The 21,718-nt window shown below is 36.4% G+C and overlaps 1 protein-coding gene across 12 annotated transcripts in view; it reads left to right on the top strand.

Annotated features, from left to right (window-relative positions):
- The window catches only part of EVI5 (ecotropic viral integration site 5), a 74,223-nt gene that overhangs the window by 43,110 nt on the left and 9,395 nt on the right, over window positions 1-21,718 (top strand). For all 12 annotated transcript variants that reach the window (XM_071750731.1, XM_071750721.1, XM_071750727.1 and 9 more), the window contains 2 exons: window positions 1,530-1,625; window positions 9,967-10,062. In XM_071750731.1, the coding sequence (XP_071606832.1) occupies window positions 1,530-1,625; window positions 9,967-10,062 (192 nt within the window). The remainder of the gene's footprint in view (window positions 1-1,529; window positions 1,626-9,966; window positions 10,063-21,718) is intronic.

The following is a 21,718-nucleotide window of genomic DNA, read 5'->3' as shown; positions in this document are numbered from 1 at the left end:
GAGATTTTATAGTTCATAAGCAGAATTTTAAATTTTGTAGCAGGTTGCATTTCATACCACCTATATGGCAACCATTTTCTGTCATTGGTGTGTACTGCAATGTTATTTCCTGTTTATCTGACCACTCCTTCAACAGCAAGGACTTGATTTCAAATGGTTTCTTGAAACACAGCCCTGATCTTTCTAATCTGTTTTGCTGAAGAATTTACAACAAAAGATTTGTGCCCCCACCCCACTCTCATCTTTCCTACCATATCAACTTTTGTGGTAATTATTGAGTAAATGCTCTTGTTTCAGAGATAATGCATCAGTGCCATCTAGAGCTATTGACCCATCTCAGATATCAAACTGAGCCAGTCTGCCCTTTAGCTTTCAGTTAAATACATGCAATCCTGTGGACTTGTGGGTTTGGCTTCATTCAAGCAATCATGCAGCAGAATTTAGCAATAAGGGCTCATCTTTGGTTAGCACATGATGGATTCCTCTGAAATGTACTGTACTGATTACAAAAACTGTTAATTAGATGTTGTAGATGACACACCTACATTGCAGGAATCTTTTCTAAAACAAAGGTTTTCAAGTAGCTACTATAGATGAGCTTTGGTGTGTTCAATTTTGTCTCAGCCAAACTGTCTAATGAAGGATGATTAAGAAGTGTTAATTTGAAACACACGTTAAAATAACTTGAAACACTGGAATTTGTTTACAGTAACTACAGTCAGCAGAGTTATACCTGACTGCCATAAAAGTACCCATACCTGGGCCCAGTCTCTCTCAGATTTATACTCTGGTTGGAAGTACTGCACACTCAAAATCTATCGCTGTTTTTTTGCTGTGATTGTACCAAGCTGCTGATAATATAATAATTGGTTTGTGCTCTGAACTCTTGACAACTTACCTCATAAAACAGACATAAGGAAATTCCCTTTTCTCTTGTCCAAACTAAAATTACCATTTATAGGTAAACCTTCCTGTTAAACTTACACCAGGAGTCTGATTATAGGTCAGAGACATTACAATTTCATTCCAAACTGTCTTGCAAAGCTTTGTACACTGTGACTGTGATAGCTAGACTTAAACGAGGTTGAATATCTGTGCCTTTGTTTGGGTTTTTATTGTATTTTTTTAGACAAGGAGAATGATGAAATAAGTAACTCTTGTGGATCTTTATTTCTTGTGTATATAAATTCAAAAGCTGGAGCATGAATTGCTTTTGTTGATGCTTTTAAAAAAGTTTACAGTATTTCTGGAACGCAAGAGAGCTGCTTTCTGAACATGGAAATTTGATAATGGCATGTTTCCAAAACTGCACATCTTTTTAGATTATTATAATTTAGAATTGATATTAGATTATTACAAAATTCTATGGGCTAAGATTAATTTTGGCTACTTTAGAATATGCCTTATCTGTAGTTATGATGCTTTACACGAGTATATTAAGTTCTCTTACATGATTTTGAGTAAAAGCAGTGGACAGTCTTTGATCAACTCAAACTTATTTGTTAGCTTCAATCTATTACTTTTTTCAGAGTAAAGAAGAAGTGATGGCAGTACGGCTCCGTGAGGCAGACCGCATTGCTGCTGTGGCTGAACTCCAGCAGCATATTGCTGAATTAGAAATCCAGGTAATGAGTGAAGGCATTAAATGTAACCAGCACGTGTAATCATCAGTGCTTAATCATTTTATAGCTCTCTCCTATTAGTTTTCCTTATTTCTGCTTAAGCTACAAGTGCTAGGGTTGCATGCAGATTTTTGATACCTTGTCATGAGACAGGGGAAGAAGGTAAGTGCAGGAACGTGGTCTTCTTCATGACTCTGGCTGATGCATCCGAAGATTACACTGTACCTGATCTGTCATTGTATTGCACTGCCTTATGTTCAGTTGTTTATCCACCTAATTTCTCCTTCCTTTTCATAATTACTACCTTGCATGATGCAATCTTTTGCTATGTTTTTCCATTTTTCTCATATTGCAAGTGGCTTTCTTCTTTTGTTTCCTCCTAAAGTGCATTTCAAGTTCCAATCTATTTCGTGTTCTTAGATGATCACTTGTTAATGATTTCTTGATCTGTAGTTTCTTGGTATGATTCTTGATTTTCTGCAGAAATGAGAATGGCTGTGCTTTCTTTGCATACAGCCTGGAGTATGAAGTCATATTGCTGCTCTGGTTCACATTTCTAATTCAGTGAGTTTGCCCTTTTGGGCTTTTGGTGAACTACTGATCTTAGTTATACCAGCTCGAAGTACAACTACTTCAGTTGTGAAGTACAGGCTTTGAGTGTTAGCTGGACGAAGATGTGAAAAAAGAGTGATTTAGTAGAAAGAACTTCCTCTGATGTAAATTTACTTATTTTTTATATTCTAGATGTGATTTTTATTGGGCTATGACAGATTTTTTGGGCAAGATTCTGAAAGCAAATAGATATTTCTGATCAGTGTGTTTTGCCAGCTAGCAAATGGGAAACTTAAGGTCAAAACTTCCTTTTTGGGTACTCATGCTCAAAGGCTTCTGAAACATCTGCACCAAAAAAAATAATGGAGTTGGAAAACCTTAATTTCCAACCCTTGTAAACTATAAAACTTGAAACTAATAATAGAGCTTAAACAAAGCTTCTTTTTAAGGTAACTAAAAATACAGATAACTTCTCCCTCACTGGATAAAGAGCTGACTCCCATTCTTTTCCATACAGCTGGTCACTAGAGTTGCTGTTGGTAGCAGAGGGTCTTTTTTAATCTGGACTTGCCTTAATGCCTTGAAACATAATATTGAATATCACAAATACAAGAAACTAATCATGAAGTGTAGGTGTCAGTCTCAAGGTAATTTTGCTTTTACCATGGAGCATCACAAATTGGTCTGCTTGTCATATAGTTTCAAAGCTGATAAAGATGAAGGGAGGAAGTTAACTTACCACATAACCTTCCTCTTTTTGAGGGGGTTGGTGCTTTTCTAAGAAGTTCTAGGGATCCCATGTCAGATCCACATGGTCCGGAGCAATGCTTAATGTAAACTGTGCAATTTTCCTTCAAATGTTCATATAGGTGCAAGACACTGGTGTTAAATTTGTAGTGCAGAGTATCACTACTCCCACATAAAAACTCATCTGATGTTAAACACACAAATGCTAGATTTAAATCACAGTTTCTGGGTCACTCTTAGATTTGAGAGGGAGAAGAAGATAGTTCTCACATTTATTAGTAGATGTAATTTTGCAGGAATATGTCAGTTTATTATGATGATAGGAAGCTTTTTTTGTAGGTTCTGTATCTCATCTTGGTGAGGCATTCAGTTCCTGATGCTAAGCTTTTAAACTTTTGGGTAAGCATATTGGATAGTCCAATACATTATGGGTATTCTTAAACAAAAGAAGTGCAAGTCATTCCTTGGCAAAAATAACACAAAATTGAAGTGTATTTTATGTTGCATGTATCTAGGCCCCAGAAATGAGAAAGAAAACCCCTGAAGTTATGTATAAACAAAACTTAGGTTGTCAACTTTTTTTTTTTCTTCTCCTCTATCCTTTCCTTTCTTTTTTCTTTCATTTGCCTGCTCAGCTTATAAAACCCTTGGGAAGCAAACATGACTTGGAAGTATTTAGCAAGCTCTTGGGCTTTGAGCAGGACACTGGAGGAAATTATGAACAAATTTTGCATGGTTAGGCTGGTATTTCTTTTGTACCTCCAGACTGGGCAGAAGCTGTTACCTTCAATATTACATGTTCCACTTTCTCTCAAAGGTTGGAAGTTCACATCCTATAGCTGTATGACTTTTTTTGGCCAAGATGCATGTACTCCCTGATCCTTTTTTTCCCCATCCTTTTGCAAGACAGCCAGGACTAAGGAATGGATATTTGTCTCAATTTGCAAAAGCTTGGATTTGTTTCCTTAGGGAATGACTCTTGTTTTCAGTTGAACTAGTCTGATAGCTTCAAAATGCAACAAATGCTTTTTAAATTCTTTAAGCCTTTAAACCCCTACTCCTTTTAGCTTGTGTTTTGCTGAAGCTGCAGACTCTACCAAAGCATCACTACACTTCTGTCCTAATAGCAAATGTTTCTTCTGATTGCATGTAATCAGTCCTATTGGTGTTGTTTCAATTGTGTTTTAAAAAAACAACAACTTTACCTGCAATAATTGAAGGAACAAGGGAAACCAGAAAGTGTTTAGAGAAATTCAGGCAAGGTTAAATCAGTTACAAGCTATAGTTAAGCAGCTGGGTAAGGAACACCAGGCCAGTGAAAGCATAGACAGACTGAGGAAGCAGAGCTTGGGCAGCTGCAGTCTCTGCTCTGCAGCTTAATCCCTCTTCCTCCTTTTCTGTCCTCTTAAAATTATCCACGGCTGGTTTGGTTTGGGGAGGTACAGAGCACACTTGTAATATGGAAAACTGCTTTTAGGTCTGAGTAATCTCAAAGCAAAGACTATCTATAAGAATTAATTCTTCTCTTCATTAGGTTGATCTGGACAGAGGATAACATCACTTCCTCCTGATGTGTTTCCTGGCAGATTCAGAGAATTTTGTCATATTTACCCTATCTCTATGTTAAAGCTGCTTTGAGGACAACTCTAAAGGAAATCCATGATTGTTCTAGTTCTCTCCTCTGCAGTTTAAACTTTTAGCACCATTTCATTAGAATTAAGCCTTACTGTGACCTCTGTTTAATAACTTTTCCAAGTATTGACTGTTGAGTAAAGAAATAGTTTCCATCTTTTCAAATTACAGGAAACTTTTTACTCTTATCAATAGTGGTGTGTGATGTTAGTGATGTGTTTTTTGAAAGTCTAGAATGAGTCAGTGTAAAGTCACTGAAAGGGCACTAGTTACCACATTTACCCTTCTGAATAAACTTCATTTAGATTTTTAATGCAGTGTTTTTTGCCACAGAGAATTTTAAAGCCTCCCCTGAAAAGAGGCTGAGACAGATTGTTACCAAGTAAATACTTCTAAGTCTCTAAAAAGGAGATCAAACTTAAGGGTGTCCTACCCTCCAGACATTTTTAGTAAAGATGATACACGGTTATCTGAGGAACAACAACTATCTGGTGTGTGTGAATTTTGACTGCCTGTAAAACTATTACTTTTGTCTTTCTATGTTTTAAGTTTGCAGCTTCAAGTGAAGACAACCCTAGATGCTTTCTTATTATTTAAAATAGCCTATTTTCTGGTTGACATGTATTTCTTTTCTTACACTGATGTGATCATGAAGAGTGTTTTAGAAAACTTTGCTTGTGCTCCTCTTGAGATGAAACATGCAACTGAAACTAATTACATGGATCATGTGGAACTGATTCATGCATCTTACATCTTTCTTAGTTAAGCAGCAAGAGTAGGATTAAGGCCTCCAGTGTGTTCCAGGTGGCTTCTGGTGATTTTATTTGTATATTTTGTAAAATTGTTTTATTGTGACTGCTACACTAGATAATTTTTTGGGGGGGTGGGTGGGAGGAGGAGGGTAATGGTAATGGTTGCAGGTATTTAGCTCAGCATTCTTTGAAGCAGCCTGTCCTTGAAGGCTTGTGTTGTCAGCAGTATGTCTTGGTCTGATTGAATTTGGAAGTTCTCCACATTCTCAGTGGTTCTCAGTAGGTGTGTATCTTGAGACTAGCTGCTGCTTCTTTTGAAGGTACAGAAAAGCTTTTTTTTTTTTTCTTAGAAGGCCAGACAAAGGAGGATTTGAGTACCCTGAATCTCAACTGATAGTTTTTGGTGGCCAAATTTTCCTCTTTCTAAACAGCATGTTTTGGGGGAACAGATTTCTCTTCTCAGGAGCTCTCAGTACAGCTCTTGGTATGGACTGCAAGTACAGCACTTCAGGGCAGGGTGAGAGGTGAGAGCTTCCAACACTGAAGGGACATAAGCAACTTTGGGTTTAGCAGCTGCTTTTTTCATCTCTAGGGCTCATTTCCTGCTCCCCTGTACTCAGCCTGTGAGGCAGAAGGTTTGGCTACTTATATTATCACAAGTATCTTCTCTGTGGACAGAGGTGGTACCTGGACAGTAGGGTGTTTGTTTCTCTGAAATAGGGTTTTCTAACCCCGTTAGTGCTGGTGGAGCTGGTCTGTTGAAAGACATTAGGGGGAATTTTTACTGTCCTCCAAAAGCAGCAGCATTGAGATGAAGGATCTTTAATTACAATGTAATACCAACTAGCATTAGTTTTCTAAAATGCTTCTGGGAAGAAGAGGTGGGCACTGTGGTGGTGGCAGTATGAATAAGAACCCCAGGGAATGGATGTAGAGATTCATTCACATGACTGTTTTTTTTTTTAAACATAATTCCTAGATACCAGAATTGGCTAGCTTACATTATTTTGCTATTCTGATAATATACTTTGCTTATTAGTATCTTATCTGGCTTTTTCACTCTATAATGGTTTTAAATTTAAGGTGGCTATTATTTGCCTAGAGACCAGCTATTCTTTTTCTGTGTCATGACCCAAATACCACAGATTTTCTGTAATAGTGCTCCCTCTCAAAGAAAACCCAAACAAACAAAAAACCAAAAACAAACAAAAACCAACTCACATCCTATGTGTATAATTTTAGATTTAAAAAAAAAAAAACAACAAAAGCAATTACTAATTGCTTATGCTGTTTCCTTTTGAAAGGTGTGAGGTTCATACCTTAAAGACTTTTACATTTTAAGTAGAATCTTAATACTCACTTTTGAACCAGTACAGTTGATCTGAGTGTTTTCTTCAGAAAAACTATTCAAGCACAGTATAAACCAAATGCAGAGTGAAATGACCAATTCCTACTTCAACAGGAAGCATTCAATAAATTAACTTAGGCTACATGAAAGCAATTTGATTTTTCTTAGATCAGTGAGCCTGTCTAGTAACTTATGAGGAAGCTGGACCAGTTTGCAGCCAGAGCATATGAAAATGTTAACTTAATGGAAACAAAACCCTTGAGATTTTAGGCTTTTTAAAAAATCAGAAGTTAAATCCAGATTCAGAGTATAGAAGGGACACAAGGAGGGATGGTTGGGTCCTTTTTTTCATGGTGATGTTACATATGACAGCTTTAAGGGTGCCTTGAGCACCCTTACAATTTAAGGGACCTGAGATTAGTTTGTTTTAGCTGTCAAGGACTTACCAAATCAATCCATCCTGAGAGCTGTGTTTTCCAGCACATCTGTGTGGCTCAACCCTTGCTGCTGGGGTTGAACCACAGGGAGTGCAGGCTTCTGTCCTTTGGGCAAGTAGCCCTATGTTCCCCAACTCAAGTCACCTCTTGATCTCAGTAGTTGATTTTTCCATCTGCCCTGGCTGGTTCTTAGGCTGAAATGGCTGAAGCCAGGGAAGACTGAATCCATGCAAGATGATTTCTTCCTTCCTAAGTCTAGAAACCTTTTTGATATCAACTGCTGGACTCTTGGGAGGAGAAATGAATTCATCTGTTCTTTAGAGGGTTATGAAGCAAAAGTAGAACAGGAAGAATGGAAAACATCCATCACCAGAGAAGCAAGTGAATGCTAGAGGACTACTAGTTATTTCTGGAAGATTATAATCTTCAATTGCCCTGCAGTACATCAACTAACTAAATAAATGTAGCAGCCATATCCTGCAGATAGTGGGCTGGAGATGAAATCTGCAAGAATCCATCAGTGTTATTGTCTAAGGTCCTTGCCTTTTGTTTCCACTCCATTCAGTACCTGTTTTATCTTTGCTTTTCAGTTTCTGTCTCTCTCTCATGTCACTTACAACCTAGATAATTCCCCATCCCTCTCTTTCTTGGCCAAGTGTGATTCAGATTCTTAACTAAGAACAAATAGAAGCTCTGATAGTAATCTTGGTTGCTTCATGACTGCTGTCAGTTTCAAGAACTAGAAATTGTGTCTGTATAATACGGTATTATATTTCAAACAGAAAAATCCAAGCTGAAGCAGCTCAGGCTGTCTTAAACAAGCTACCAAATGAAACCTGAGCATAAAATCTTTTTTGCAATTTCCATATGTGTCAATAAATATTTGGACCTGCTGTCTCTGGGGCTTTCACCAGTCACCAGTTTACAGGTTAGTGCCAAAGCACACTGACATCATCTGGAATTACGAAGTACAAGTGGGAATCCAGCCTGTGTGAGGTCAGAGTGGTGGAAGTTTCTATCTCAAGACAGAATGACAAGACTAATTTAAAAAGATTCTAGGCTGTTATTAAGATCACTTGAGAAAAAATGGTGAGAAATAGGTTTTCATGGTTATCCAGGAGTAACAGATAACATGTTGAGTAGGTTGGGAAGCAATTCTAGGACTGCCGAACTTTTTTGAGAAAGTATCTGTCTTTGTGACAGATACCAACAGATAGTGGGGAAAGCTGTTTGTATTGCTTTCTGTAATGGTAGAAGAAACTGAAATGCTGAAGTCTTTCCTGACAAGAATTTTCCTTTTTTGACTTGTTTAATGAAAAAGTAGCATTAAAGAATATTACTATCAGATTTAACTTGCTGATGTTAAAATGTGCCTTGGATAAACAATTGCTCATCAGAAGTTGAAGGTTGATAGAAACTTTGCTGTTGCTCAGAGAAAAGCTGCTATGAAGAAGACAGATACCTTATCCTAAAATTTCTCCTATGCCATCCTTGCAATTTACCCAGTATGAGCAGATGTTGAGTTCAGAACATGGTCTCAGTTATCTAGAAATACCTTATTTCTGTTGCAGCCAGTTAAAAGGATCAGCTTCTGACCTCTAGTATTTTAAATGTTGCAAGAGGAAGTTACAGCATGACTTTCCTTGGAAAAATGTTGGTAGAAAATGACATAGCAGGTTTTCTTTTTTTTTGTGCTAAATTCATCTTTGTGAGTTGTCAGCTCTACGAAATCTGCAAGTTCTGAAATGAAAACTGAAACATATTTGCCTTTCTCTAGTAATGAGGATCTTCCAAGCCAGGCTTATGCCCTACATTCACCTGCAATTGAGTGAGACATTTCTTCCATGGGCAAATTCACATCAAATTATTCTGCAATGTCTGCATTAGCTTTACAGTGTTATTTATGGGATAAAAAGTAACAGTAAAACACTTATAGTGACAGAGCATACCATATTGACAGTTATACTCTATATGGTTTACACTGACATCTTTCAGCTATTTGTGCAATGCCAGATATAAGCCAGTTAATGTTACTGCTTCTGCTGTGAATTTATACTGCCTACTCCATCAAGAGTGGTTATTTATTGTAGATCTGCCAAATTTGGTTCAGTCATATTAGGATTCCCTTTGGAGACAAGCTGAAAATTAGTGCTGCTGAAAATTAGTGCTGCAGGCTTTTGAATGCAGACGACACATTCCTGAGCATCTTGAAACTTAAAAGCTGCATTTGGTTGACAAATGAGGAAAATCTCACATTCTTCTCCATCTCTGGCTTGTTTTATTTGTCTTTTTTTTAATACTTCTTGCAGTATTGGTGCTAGATGACATCATTCTCTTCACTTATGCTCTCTGGAATTCCTCTACAGTAAATGCCACGATATTTTATATGTTACAAGTTTTTTAGGGGAAAAAGCTTATTCCATGCAGTGTTTTCCAGTGTATGTCTTACAATGCAAGGAAATAATGTTTTGTTTGCTTGTCACTTGGAAGCAAAAGGAAATTCCTTGTTATTAAATGAAAACTTTACATTTGTGTAAATAATGTACACTAACATTCCATATATTGATAGTATTCTGTAGAAATCCTTTACTAAATTGTACATTCAACCTTGTGTACGTTTCATGTGAATTCCACCTGTGAAGCTTTAACTCTTCATGCTTCTCTGTAGCACTCTGCTTGTGCTGTGCTGAGTACTCTGAGGGTGAGGTGTGAGAACTGACACCCCTACCTGCCTGCTGTAGTCAGATGAAAAGTGCTGGATGGTGTCTGTGAACAGCTTCCATTCATGGCAAAAATACATGCAGATAGTTAAATAAGATATTTAATGGAGTGTATCTGTGAATAATTTGAATGCTATTCTTTTTTAACCAAAACAGAAAGAAGAAGGCAAAATTCAGGGGCAGCTTAATAAATCTGATTCTAACCAGTACATCAGAGAACTGAAGGATCAGATAGCTGAGCTGCATCATGAGGTAAGTGATAAAATGCTACAGTCTCTGATCACTTGCACTTTTTGTCTTATCTTTCATTTGTAGCAGGTTTTGCTTATCTAATAGCTATTCCAGCTTCATTACCTGATTATGACAGCATATGTTATTTAAAGGAATCTTGCTCTTATCCTGGGATGTAACAGAATAAAAATTGCTTAGTTACATGATTTGTCATTAAATGAGATCAGCATTTATGTTCCATCTTGTTTTTTTCCTTAATTTCATGAGTTGATTATATTTCACTGTGTTCACATTTATTGCATTTGGAGCTGTGTGCATGAAAATAAGCTTCTTTGTGTTGTCTTTGCCACAACTATTTAATACTTCTTTAAATTAGAAACTCAGCTGCATTTGTGCAAGTAGAAGTGTCCTTTCTGATTCTTGCTGTTGAGAGAATGAATGGAAGTATACTGAGATTGCTTAAAGAGAAAAAGGATGCTTGCTTAATAGCAGTTAACAGATTTTAAAGTTGTTAAACTGCCAAAACCTTCAACCTATGCAATTTCTGTCTTCAAGCTTCCTTGCTCTAATGGTTGTAGTAACTTTCTGTTAAGTTAAAAAGACCAAAAAGTCCCATAACTGAAATGGCTTATGTAACTACTGTGCTCATTGGTTCATTTTGGTTCATCCTGGATCATGAAGAAATGCCTTTACCTAATACTATGTTACATGCAGAATGCCCACTCACTGAATTATCCTCTGGTTCTGTTTCCTTGTGCCTTTTTATACACTGTTCTGCTAGCCTTGCTTAAAACCATAGTACCCTTGAGCAATACAACCTAAGTATTTGTTTGCTTTTGTTAAACACATACTTTATTTAAGTATAGGTAGTATTTTCATAACAATCTGAATGGATTCAACTTTCTAGGAGCAATACCTTGAGAGTAGTAACATTGTGGAGGATCTTGGAATGCTGTCTATCCTATAGATTGAGGATAGTCTCTAGGGCCCACAGTTGAGAGCCTTTTACTAATCATTAAGCTCACTTAAAAACAAATTTAAAAAATCAATAGCATGTCATTTTCCATTAAAGAAAATTACACTATTAGCTGGTTTTGTTTCTTATGAGAATGTTGCTTGTAGAGTTACTTGAAAGCCAGATATTTTGCATGTCTTGCATTATGAATAAATATGGCACTGTACTGACTTTTATTCTGCTTGGTGTACACTTAAAATGTTAAAAAACACTGATTTGGCGAAAAAGTAGAATTATTATGGGAAAGCTGCTGTATAATTTTCTTTATACAAGCATTTATCTGTGCCTGGATGAGCAACTTATATGTCATGAAGGTATACAATTATGTGTGTACATTTAATATATTTATGTGAAACAGGTTAGAATAAAGTTGCTAACAGAACAATGATAATTCTGAATAATACCAGTGATTCCTAAATGGTTATGTCTGGACAAATCTTCTTTAGGATTTCAGTTATCAGCTAACATGAATATGAATTTCAACAATAGTAGAATGTGAGTAATTCCATGTAGAAGAGCACTTCAGTTATGTGCTTTTTTGGCTTAATTTTTAATTTCCAGACTAGGTAAGTACTATAGGAACAAAGTATCTCATTTTAGGGTAGGTAGAAACAGTAGGAAGAAACTCTTTATATAGTAGACGAGTTCTATGTTGGTAGCATTTCTGAATGCTTCCTTACAGAATGGTTCTTAAAGACTGAAAGTCATTGTTAAGGATTTTTTTCCCCTTTTATGTATCTATTTGCCTAGTTTTTACAGAAAAACTTTGAAAGGAAAATAATACTTCATGCATAATCCTGTATTTTGAGCATAATCCATGGAGCTGATTTTGAAGTAATGTAAGGTTAAGTCTGAAACATGTAGTTTTGTGGGTAAATTGGTACTACTAATAATAATTCAGCCTTGGGTTGACATAGCTGCTAAATAAAGAATTTTGCTTGCAGCATTTCCTGAAACAGCAAAATCTGAATCAAATGGCAGTAGGAAGAGGTAAAAATATTTGCCCTCAACTGCTAATTGTTAGGGTTAGTACACTTATCAGTAAGAGTTAAATAAGGCAATTTTTTTCTATCTGCACTGAAGTGTCTTCATGTGTAGATCCACTAATGACCATGCTCTTTGCTTTTTGGGTAGCTTTTTTAAAAATTCTACTTCTGCAAAAGATAAAAGAAACGTTACATATTTGCAATTTCATCTTCCTGAAGATAGGGTGATGGTGTATGTGACATGCTGACCACAACCTCCCAACTGCTTAACATTTAAAAAGCTCTGGTAAAGAAACAGAGTTCTTGGTGACTGCATGGTTACAGTCTAATGTACTGTTATTGCAGAACTTTAAACTGGACATAAAATAATGCAAAAAAATACAGCTTAAAGTGGGATGGGATGGAATGGGTGTGTGTGAAATGAGAAGTCTCAGCATGGCTATCAGTGTTGATTCCACTTAATGAAATTCTGTTCTTTTTTTTATTCTCTTCAGAACTGTATTTTTTACAGATGTTTACATCAGAAGAATTGCAGGTTCTCCATCTCAAGGATGGAGCAAAATAATGAGCAGATCTTATATTGAATATAAGTAACTGCAAATTAAGTCTGTATTCTGGCCTTCTGATAAATACTACTCTATGTCTTTGGCCAGCAATCTGCACTCATGTGTTCCTGTATCAGTGGAACCCAGAGGGATAGGTACTTCAGTTCTATGCTGTGATGTGATCCATCAGATGGCAATGGCACCAGGATGTGGAAACAGCACAGTTCATTCCAGTTGCAGAGTTCCAGGGAAAGGTCTATTGTGCCATTGGTGTTTGCAAGCCAGGCCATTAGCCAGGGACATGTTAAACCTTGAACATCAATAAGGAGCACAAGAGAATGACAGAGATGTCATTAATGCTGCCCTGTCTAAAGCTGAATCCTCCCCACTAAAAGGGGTGGTGAGGGGTGGGGTGGTTATTATGGGATGGGTGCAATAGGCTGCTGCCCTGGCAGCTCTTGACTCTGTAGTGGAGGAAAGTTTGTTCAGATTTTGGGTACTTCTCTCACCCACTCCAGTCTGGTAACCTAAATCAACTACAAAACAAAACTTTGCATATAATTTAAGGTGATTAATTTTATTTTTTTTTAAGTTTTGTTCATACTTTTAAGAACTTCCAATTGGTTGGTTGCCTTTTGTTTTAATCTGAGTCTATTGATTAATTTTGGTCTTAGTTTTCTGAGCTCAGAATTTTGCATGCATCTTAAGTATGGTGCAGCTTGCAGCCAAAGGATAAATTTCAGCTGCTTTTATTACTCATCTGGGAATAGTAATGCTACGGTCAGGGTTCAGATCATAATATAAGAAGACTTATTCGTAATAAATTCAAGTTGTTTTGTTCTGTTACTGAGTAAAACTGCTACTGGAAACTGGTAGTATGGCATATAAAATTGAAGCAATTGCTATTAAATGCACAAGATAAATTACATAGAAAAAGATTTTTTTTCTTCCCTTTCAAAGAGGGCAAAATAACTATAAATAGAATTTCTATATTGGATTTTTGGTTTGTTCTAACAGTGTACCTGCTTGATTCCTCTTACACCTAACCAGCTGAATTGTATATTGTCTACTACACCATGGGCCTTTATCTTGTATTTGAACACCTCATGAGAGCACACAAAGTGAAGCTTTGAGAACATAGTTCACAAGACTGGGGTTGTAGATTTTTGCTCTATGCAGAGCCTCACACGAAGATCTACTCACATGCAGCTCTTTGCACTAGAATAACCAGTTTATTGATAAGTAACCAAACTATTTAACATAATCTACACGTAGAATTCTGAATTAATGCTTAAATTCCTCAGCGGAGCCATAACTTCACTCAGAGTTCACATGCATGTTAATCAGTTACTGTTAGCATGCAATTTTAACTTTAGTAATATGTTAGTCATTTCTGTGTTCATTCCCTAGAAGGCTACTGACAGCTATCCTTCAGTCTTTTACACAACCTGTCAATATTTGAAGAATAGATGATGCATAATGAAAGAACACTCGCTAAATACTGCAGTATTTCTTCCTAGCCAATAGCTAATCCTGTGAAGAGTTCTGTGTATTTAGTGCCATATGAGTGCTATGCTCCTTTTCCTCCTTATTGGCTGAGTTGCTTTATTGGGCACAAAGTTGTTAGATGCTTGTGCCTTATGGCTTTCTTGTTGAAGGCTGAAACTTGTGTGAAAACCTGAAATGTTGAGGGTTGTTACAGATTCAAACAGGAATCACACAGATGTCATGACTTAGATGTTTCTGAAGTGTTTAATATGCACTAGACTTAGACACTCCCCCTGCCCTTTCAGAAATCCGTGTCCCATTGCCATTTTTCTTTCCATGAACTGGAGCTGTTGCACCTAACATTTTCTTTCTTCCTCTGTTTTTCTTCCATTCTTAAAGTTATCTTGATTACTGCTACCTTAGCAGGCTTTTAACCTAAAATGCTTTTTCATCATGCTGTCCTTACAGGCTGCAGCTTTGTGAAGCAACCTGGTTACTCTTAGAATATACTTACTCTTGTCAGCAAGTACACAAGCTTGGTGACTTTGAGAATGTCTTTGACACAACAAAAACTAGGTCTGGTGAGCACTGTACACTGTCACTTGACCTTAGAGTTAATGTGTTTTAACTGACTTAACAAATGGCATGAGTATACAGGTACTGCAAGACTTGTACTGTGGCTTACTCCTTCTTGGGCTCCACATGGAGCACTGGTAATTCATATAAATTGCCTTTGATTAGACACTGAGATGTGAAGTGGAAAGCAACTTTTTAAAAAAATTTTTAGTATTTAAGAGTGTAAACCACTTCATTAAGTAGTACTGAACTAAAGCAGTTCCTGTATGTGGAAAAGAATACCTAGAGAGTTTGGATTGTTACAAATTTCCATTATGTAAAGTTCAAGGTTTAAGAAAAAACAACTAAGATAAATCTTGAACTAGCTGTTACTCATTTCAACATAAATCACGTACTGGGGGGGGGGGAGGGAAGAAAAAAAAAAAAAAGAAGAAGATGTTCTTTGTAGTTTGCCACTCTCTACTTTTACTTCAAACTGAATGGAATTAAATGATTTATAAACTACTGAAGTTCTGCATTTCATGCACTACCTCTCTGTACATGCAGTCACTTTATATATATTACTCAGCAGCTGTCTTTGCTTCCTGTTGGATGTTGCAAGGCTTGTGTGTGTTACCTAGATTACAGGAGTGGTACAAAAGATTAGAATTGCCATGCTTACCCACAAACTACACTGGCAGACCACAAGACACCTATGGAGGCAAAAGCAAGTGATTTCTAGTCTTACAGTCTTTGTGATTTGGGACTGAAATGCTCAAGCTTAAATTGTATTTCAGGTGAAACTTTGTGAAATTTGCCACTGCTAACTGATTTTTGTGTCTCTTGGAATGTGTTAATTAGTCTGTTTTGCTGTTAAAATTCAGTTTCTTAATTGTATTGCTATAGTGTTTCAAATGTGGGTTCACTTTCATCTTGTAACAGCTTTCATATTAAAAACTAAATTCTGCCTAATAGGATAGCTCTTTAAAATCCACTTCTAACAACTTTTGCTATACTTGAGGGATCCAGTAATTTTTTTGTAGCTTGTAAGCAGCTGAGGAAAACTCAAGAGCTTAGTAATGCTTTTTTCCCCTCTTTTTGACAACTTATTTGGCATTTTTAACATGCAAAATATTCTTTGTAATCATGGCACAGTTCGATCTACATTAAGTAAAAATTATAGCTAGATAAAAGGCTTCAGACCTCTGTACAGTAATGGTGACTTGTGGAGGAGAGAATGTGGTTTCTGGCAATTTAACTGCAATTTTTTCCTAAGGTATTTCCAGTTTTCAGTATCTGAAAACTTCATGGGTATTAGAAGAAGTAGTGACCACTAGTTTAGTACTTATATAGTTTATCTAGGAATGGATCAGATATGATGTTTTAAGAACCTAATGCCGTCAGTAAGATTCTGATACAGGTGCTATCTCAGTGTCTGATCTTGCTCCTGGTGAGCTAACATTTTAAGATTGACTTAATGAAAAGAGATATAAAAGTTGAGATTAAATACTGTGCTTTTAAAAGATTTTGTTTGTGTAAATAAAATTCAAGACACTTTAAGTAATTACATTGAGGATAAGTAATGCATAAGTTATGACCAAAGGAGTAATTGGTAGTAGTTGAATTAAGAATACATTTTGCAGCTTGGGTTATTTTTCTACACTTTCAATGCAGAAATTAAAATGGAGAAGGGAAAGTAAACTGTAGCCATCAGTGTGAAGGTTTGAAAAATAGCATCTCTGTAGGCCACATAATACAAGACCTAAAGAAAACTCAATGCATTCTGAACACAGGAGGAAGGTTTAAACCACATTAACAGTTCCTTTGATCTTAAATACCATAAATTCGTATGGTAGGTAAGTTGTGTTGAAAAGCTATCAAATTATTCCTCCCTTGGTTTTTTGTTTCTTTTGATTTGATTTGTTGTTTTTGTTTTGTTTTTATTGTTAGCTAATAATCGTAAGGCACAATTAATTTGATGTTGTCCCTTGAGAAGATCAGGGAATAGCTTTATATATAGGCATCTAAATCACCACTCCTGCATCAGCCATGGGTGAGCAAAAAGTGATGCTGCTGCTATGGCCCACTGGGATAGCACCAAGATAGGGGGTTGGACACTCCTAGCAGCACTGCTAGCTTCTATTTGTTTCACAGTAATAGTGCCTGAGCTTGATGGTGGTACACCAGCAAGAAGCATTGTTCCCTTTCTCTGTTTATTTTGTTACTAGGCTTCCTTTGAATCAATTTTGATGCTTACTAAATCAAAAATTTTTTTATCTGAAGCATCACTTTCCTACGTTCAAGAAGCAGGGTAAATAACTCTGAGTTTCATCCTACTGTACTTGGAATTCTGGTGCCCAGGTGCTTGGTTTGGATGTGCCTATGCTGTGTTGCAGTGTGGCTGTATTGTGGGTACATCTTTAACTTTTAGTCCTATGAATGAGTTGAACATGGCTTTACACAATGGAGATAGGAGGATTTACTGGGGAAAGTGGATTCTAGTTAAAGTTCAACCTACTAGATTTATTTTTTTTTTTTAATTAATCTCTGAAGACCATTGAGTGATGGCTAGCAGAATATCAGATTTATCAGTATTCAGGCATTTTGAAAACAGAAATAGGTAACACTCCTTTCATCAGAATGAAGGAAAGAACAGCAACTCCAGAAAGACCTAGTTCTCTTTCTGTAAAATTTGTGTTTAGATAAAATGCTTTTCCACTCAGTCTCTTGCCAACTTTTCTTTGCCCCCTTTCTTCTGAAAGGAATTTACTATTAGCTTTCCATGTTATACAGGCAGATGTATATTTATCTTTTGGCAACTGTCATTTTACTTGTTTGCTTTCTTAAAACTGCCTAATCTTTGTGGGATTTATTTCAGTGAATTTTTACACTGTTCTCACTTCACTAGAGCTAATGTTTGCTAAAAATATGATATGAACTTTCTCGAAGCACTTGTTTCTCAGCACTGACGAGAATCACACCAACATCTTCTGGTAGTTTGTTTTTCTAGACAAATGCTTTCAAAATATGTGGTATTCTATAAATGTTTTCTTTCTTGATAAGAAGTGTTGCCCCTGAAAGGAAATATGTTAGCCCTCAGATTTACAAAGTAAGCATTTTGGCTTGTGGTGGAAGTTCTTAAAGCACAATAAATCATGTGCTTTTCTTTTACCATATCTTGCAAGCACAGTTGGACAAGAGACCATCAGATCTTTCCCTCCCCACAAGTGAAGTTCTTGCATGGCTGCTGGACAGCTAAAAATGTAGTTGCTTTACTAGGACGTGTCAAAGTCACAGAGTCTCTGTGCTGGCAGAGTCTGATTTAAGTGGTTGTGGTCAGTCTGAGGAACCTGTGATGTGATAAGATAGTGTTTGTGAGGTCATGTGGTTTGCAAACACCCAATCTCGTGTAGCAGCTTGGTCTACACAGGATAGATAAATATATACTGTATGCTTGAGAACAGTGAACTGCTTTATTCCTTTAATTTAGCTTATCCTTGAAAGCCAGAGATGTTATATTGGCTTGATAATACCAAGATTGTTAACAAAAGTGTGAGACTGAACAGATTGGGGGTCTTAATTCTTCAATAACTTTCACCAATTTAGTTGCCCTAAAAAAACCAATATGCTTTAGCAACTGTCTGGATTAACTAAGCAGTCATCTGGCAGAAGCATTATTGCACAATTTAATCCCTATACATTTTATGAGCATCAGTTGTTTCAATCAGTGAATTTTGAATGGGAGTAATGAGCACAGACATACAACACTTGCCCCAAAAGGTAGGATTGATTCCATAATTATGATACTCCATACCACAAATCTGTGGTGACAAACTCTGTCTTCATCTTGTATCAGGTAAGTTTGATTCATTTTTCTTCCTCCCAGTAACAACACCATCAGCTAACAACACCATCTGCTAAACCATCAAATATTTTATATCTCTCATGAGAGTGGAAAATACCTGTAAATGTGAAGAGTGTAACCAGGGCAGTGATTTAGTCTTTCCTCAAAGAGAATAGAAGTGACTTTGTTCACTTTGAGGGCAACAATTTTAGCTATGAGTCTTAACTGTTTCATTGTTACTACTGACAGATTAGATTCAGTGATAAAAGAAAATTGCTGTTTGTTCTCTTTATAAACAACCTCCACCTTTTTTTTTTCCTTATATCACTCTCAGAATGGTAGCCAGTGCAGATGGAAGAAATTTCTGCAATCAGAGGCAAAAATAAATGTAACCTGGTCCATTTAAAAATGCTGAGTTTAACTCCTGCTTTAAAACGACAGAGTAAAAGTGTGAAATGTTTTTTTTCCTGTAACTATTGCCCTTAATGGGTATATTTTCAGTCTCTGTATCAGCCACTACAGTCAAGTTAATGCTTGAGGTTTCAGAAACATTTGTGTTTGTAGATGAATGTTCAAGGGAGAAGGTGCACTGAGAGTCAGTGAGATTCAGGTAGTTCATCTGATATAATAATTGCAGCTCACTCAGTGTGATCATAGTGCTGTTCTAAACTATCTCTGTTGCCATATCTCACTCCAAATACAGACTTTCATTAGAATTTCTTGTAGGAAGAGTTTCTGGGAATTTTCCTTCTACCTACCAACTAGCTATTTATAAAGTTCCTGGGGTTAAGTCAGCTTAGAACATTACTTGTTTTGAATTCCATACAATGTCACTGCAACAACATTGTCAAGTATTAGAAAAATAGATAAAACCTGTCTTACAGTTACCAAAGGCTGTTTTCTTTTGAAAGTAGTTCAAAAGTTGGGTACTTCCTTAGCACTGTTGCTATTTCAATTGCATATTTGATACAGAGCTTCAAAGTTTAATTTTGTTACACAGCACTGGATCAAAAACAGATTCTTTAACCATAAAGTTCAGTGATGAAAAAGTCATGACCTCCCATTGATTGCATGGTTGGTTTCCTGTTCTGATTCACTGGAAACCTTCTGGTCTGAGCACTTGTTGCAAGTTTTAATCTTTGTCACGTTTACAACACAGCAGACTCGTCTATGGTAAAACTGATACACAACACCTACTTAACATCGAATTTCCTTTTGGCTCAAGTGCTCTTTAACTGATAGTGTTGAAAAAACACATTTTACAAAAACTTAGGTTAGGAAATTTAAGAGTAGATTCAGAGCAATATGAAAGAAATAGTAAAATTGCAGATGAGTTTTCTTTTAACACATTAAAACTATATCATGGATTTTATATAAGCTCTCCAATGTCTGTAGGGATTTTGTAAAGCATTTTGTGTTACTGCAAGACTGAATGGGACTTAAAAAAGCTGGCAATTTAAAACAGAGGCCAGATATTCAAGTGCTATTAAAAAACCCAGGAGCCTGAAATGACTCAGTCTTGGAAATTTCTTGCTGCTCTTTTGCTTTTCACCTATGACACATTGCAATGGCTTGAATTCTGTCTACTGATACAGCGTGAGTGAAATTCATTTGAGATAAATATTTCAGGTTGTTTAGTAGTCTGTTACTTTGTTAGTTTAGCTCATCCTTTTAAGACAGTTTCGGAAACAAAGGTAATTCTTTCCTTTTACAGGAGAATTTAGTAGTTAATCACACAGATGAGCACGGATTGCAAAGAGTTAGTGACAAATGGGGCAGAATCATCTAGTATTGTTGCTTTTAATCCCACTATAGATGACCAAAAAAACCCACAAACAAACCCCAAAATAAAACAAAAAAACCACCAAAACAACAAAAAAAGTCTGCCACCAAAAATCTCAGTGTAGAGACTTTCAGGGGTTTTCTTGTTTAAGAATAGCAGCCATACTGATACAACTGAGAAATGGTAAATCCATGCAGGTACAGGATATTGTCATTCACTGCTGTTCTGGGCCCACGATAGTTTTATCAAGCCCAGAGTTCAGTATTTGCTCTGGTGTCTGATCATCTTCTGTTGACAGTTTCAAGGTGTTTTGCTGCAATTGCAGTTTTCTTTATCTGCTTCTTTCTGCTTCATATAAAAACACTAGTAACTCAAATTAATTTTTCTCCAAGATCCGTTTTATTACACTTCAAAATAAGAAGCCAAATACTTCATCAAGTCCTCTAAGGATTTTTATCAACTGATTTTTATCTTGATGTGAACATTATGGAATTGTTTGGGGGCAGATGAGGTAATGGCAACAGAAAGCAAATACAGCTCTGAACTTATTTGTATAAAGCAGAATAAATTTTAACTAGGAAACTCTTTTATAGTTTATATTCTTTATAAATACTATTCTATAGAAACCACTAAACTTATACTGTTCTAGAATCATTAACTCCTGTCTGGGTTTGTTGTTGATTGTGCAGGTTTCCTATTTCAGTCATGCTAAACTCAGTTCCAGGTAAATGGCAAATGTGCTAAGGTGGAGACCAGACAGTCCTCAGCATGCTGGAGTGCAACCTGGCTCTTGCTACAGGGATCCTACAGGGACTGGCTAAGACCTGGCTAAGACCTGGTTTTAGGGAACTTCATCCCTAAAAATCAGCGTTTTGTTGATGTTGATGTCAGACTTCTGCCAGTTGAAAAGTTTTAGATGAGGAAATGATTTTCCACATTTAAAGGGCATCAAAGATCAAAGACAATACTGTCTTTAAAGAAGCTTCCATGATAAATAAAAATTTTAATTGTGATTTATTAACTATCAAGCAAAGGAGACAATTTTGTGAACAGATTTTGAAATGCTTTCATTGCATTTCATTGCATTACTTGTAAATATGACCGAGATACTTCGGCTTTCTTAAGTCACAGCACCTAATATGCTGGACTTCTTTTAAAGAGCAATTTCAGTTTGCTTGATTTTGCTTAACTAGTCTAATTTGTTAAATTAGGCTCTGGTTAGACTCTTGTGTACTGCCTTACAAACATCACTTTTGTGGGTGGCTGGAAGGCAAAACCAAAGATAAATTGTAAACGTATGCAATGGTGATTCTAATCTGCTAAACCCTAAATTTATGTCAACCTCCTACCCCAAGTACTTCAGGATAACTTCAATGTTTGTAGTTGTGGTGAACTACAGGGAAAAAAATATTTTTGTCCACTTTAATGTTATAGTGAAACTTGCCTGCAACAGTTTTCTCT

This window comes from Heliangelus exortis, chromosome 8 (genome assembly GCF_036169615.1).
Source record: "Heliangelus exortis chromosome 8, bHelExo1.hap1, whole genome shotgun sequence".
Classification (NCBI taxonomy): domain Eukaryota; kingdom Metazoa; phylum Chordata; class Aves; order Apodiformes; family Trochilidae; genus Heliangelus; species Heliangelus exortis.
Note: the sequence above shows the minus strand (reverse complement) of the source record. Positions and strands in the feature narration are given on the sequence as shown.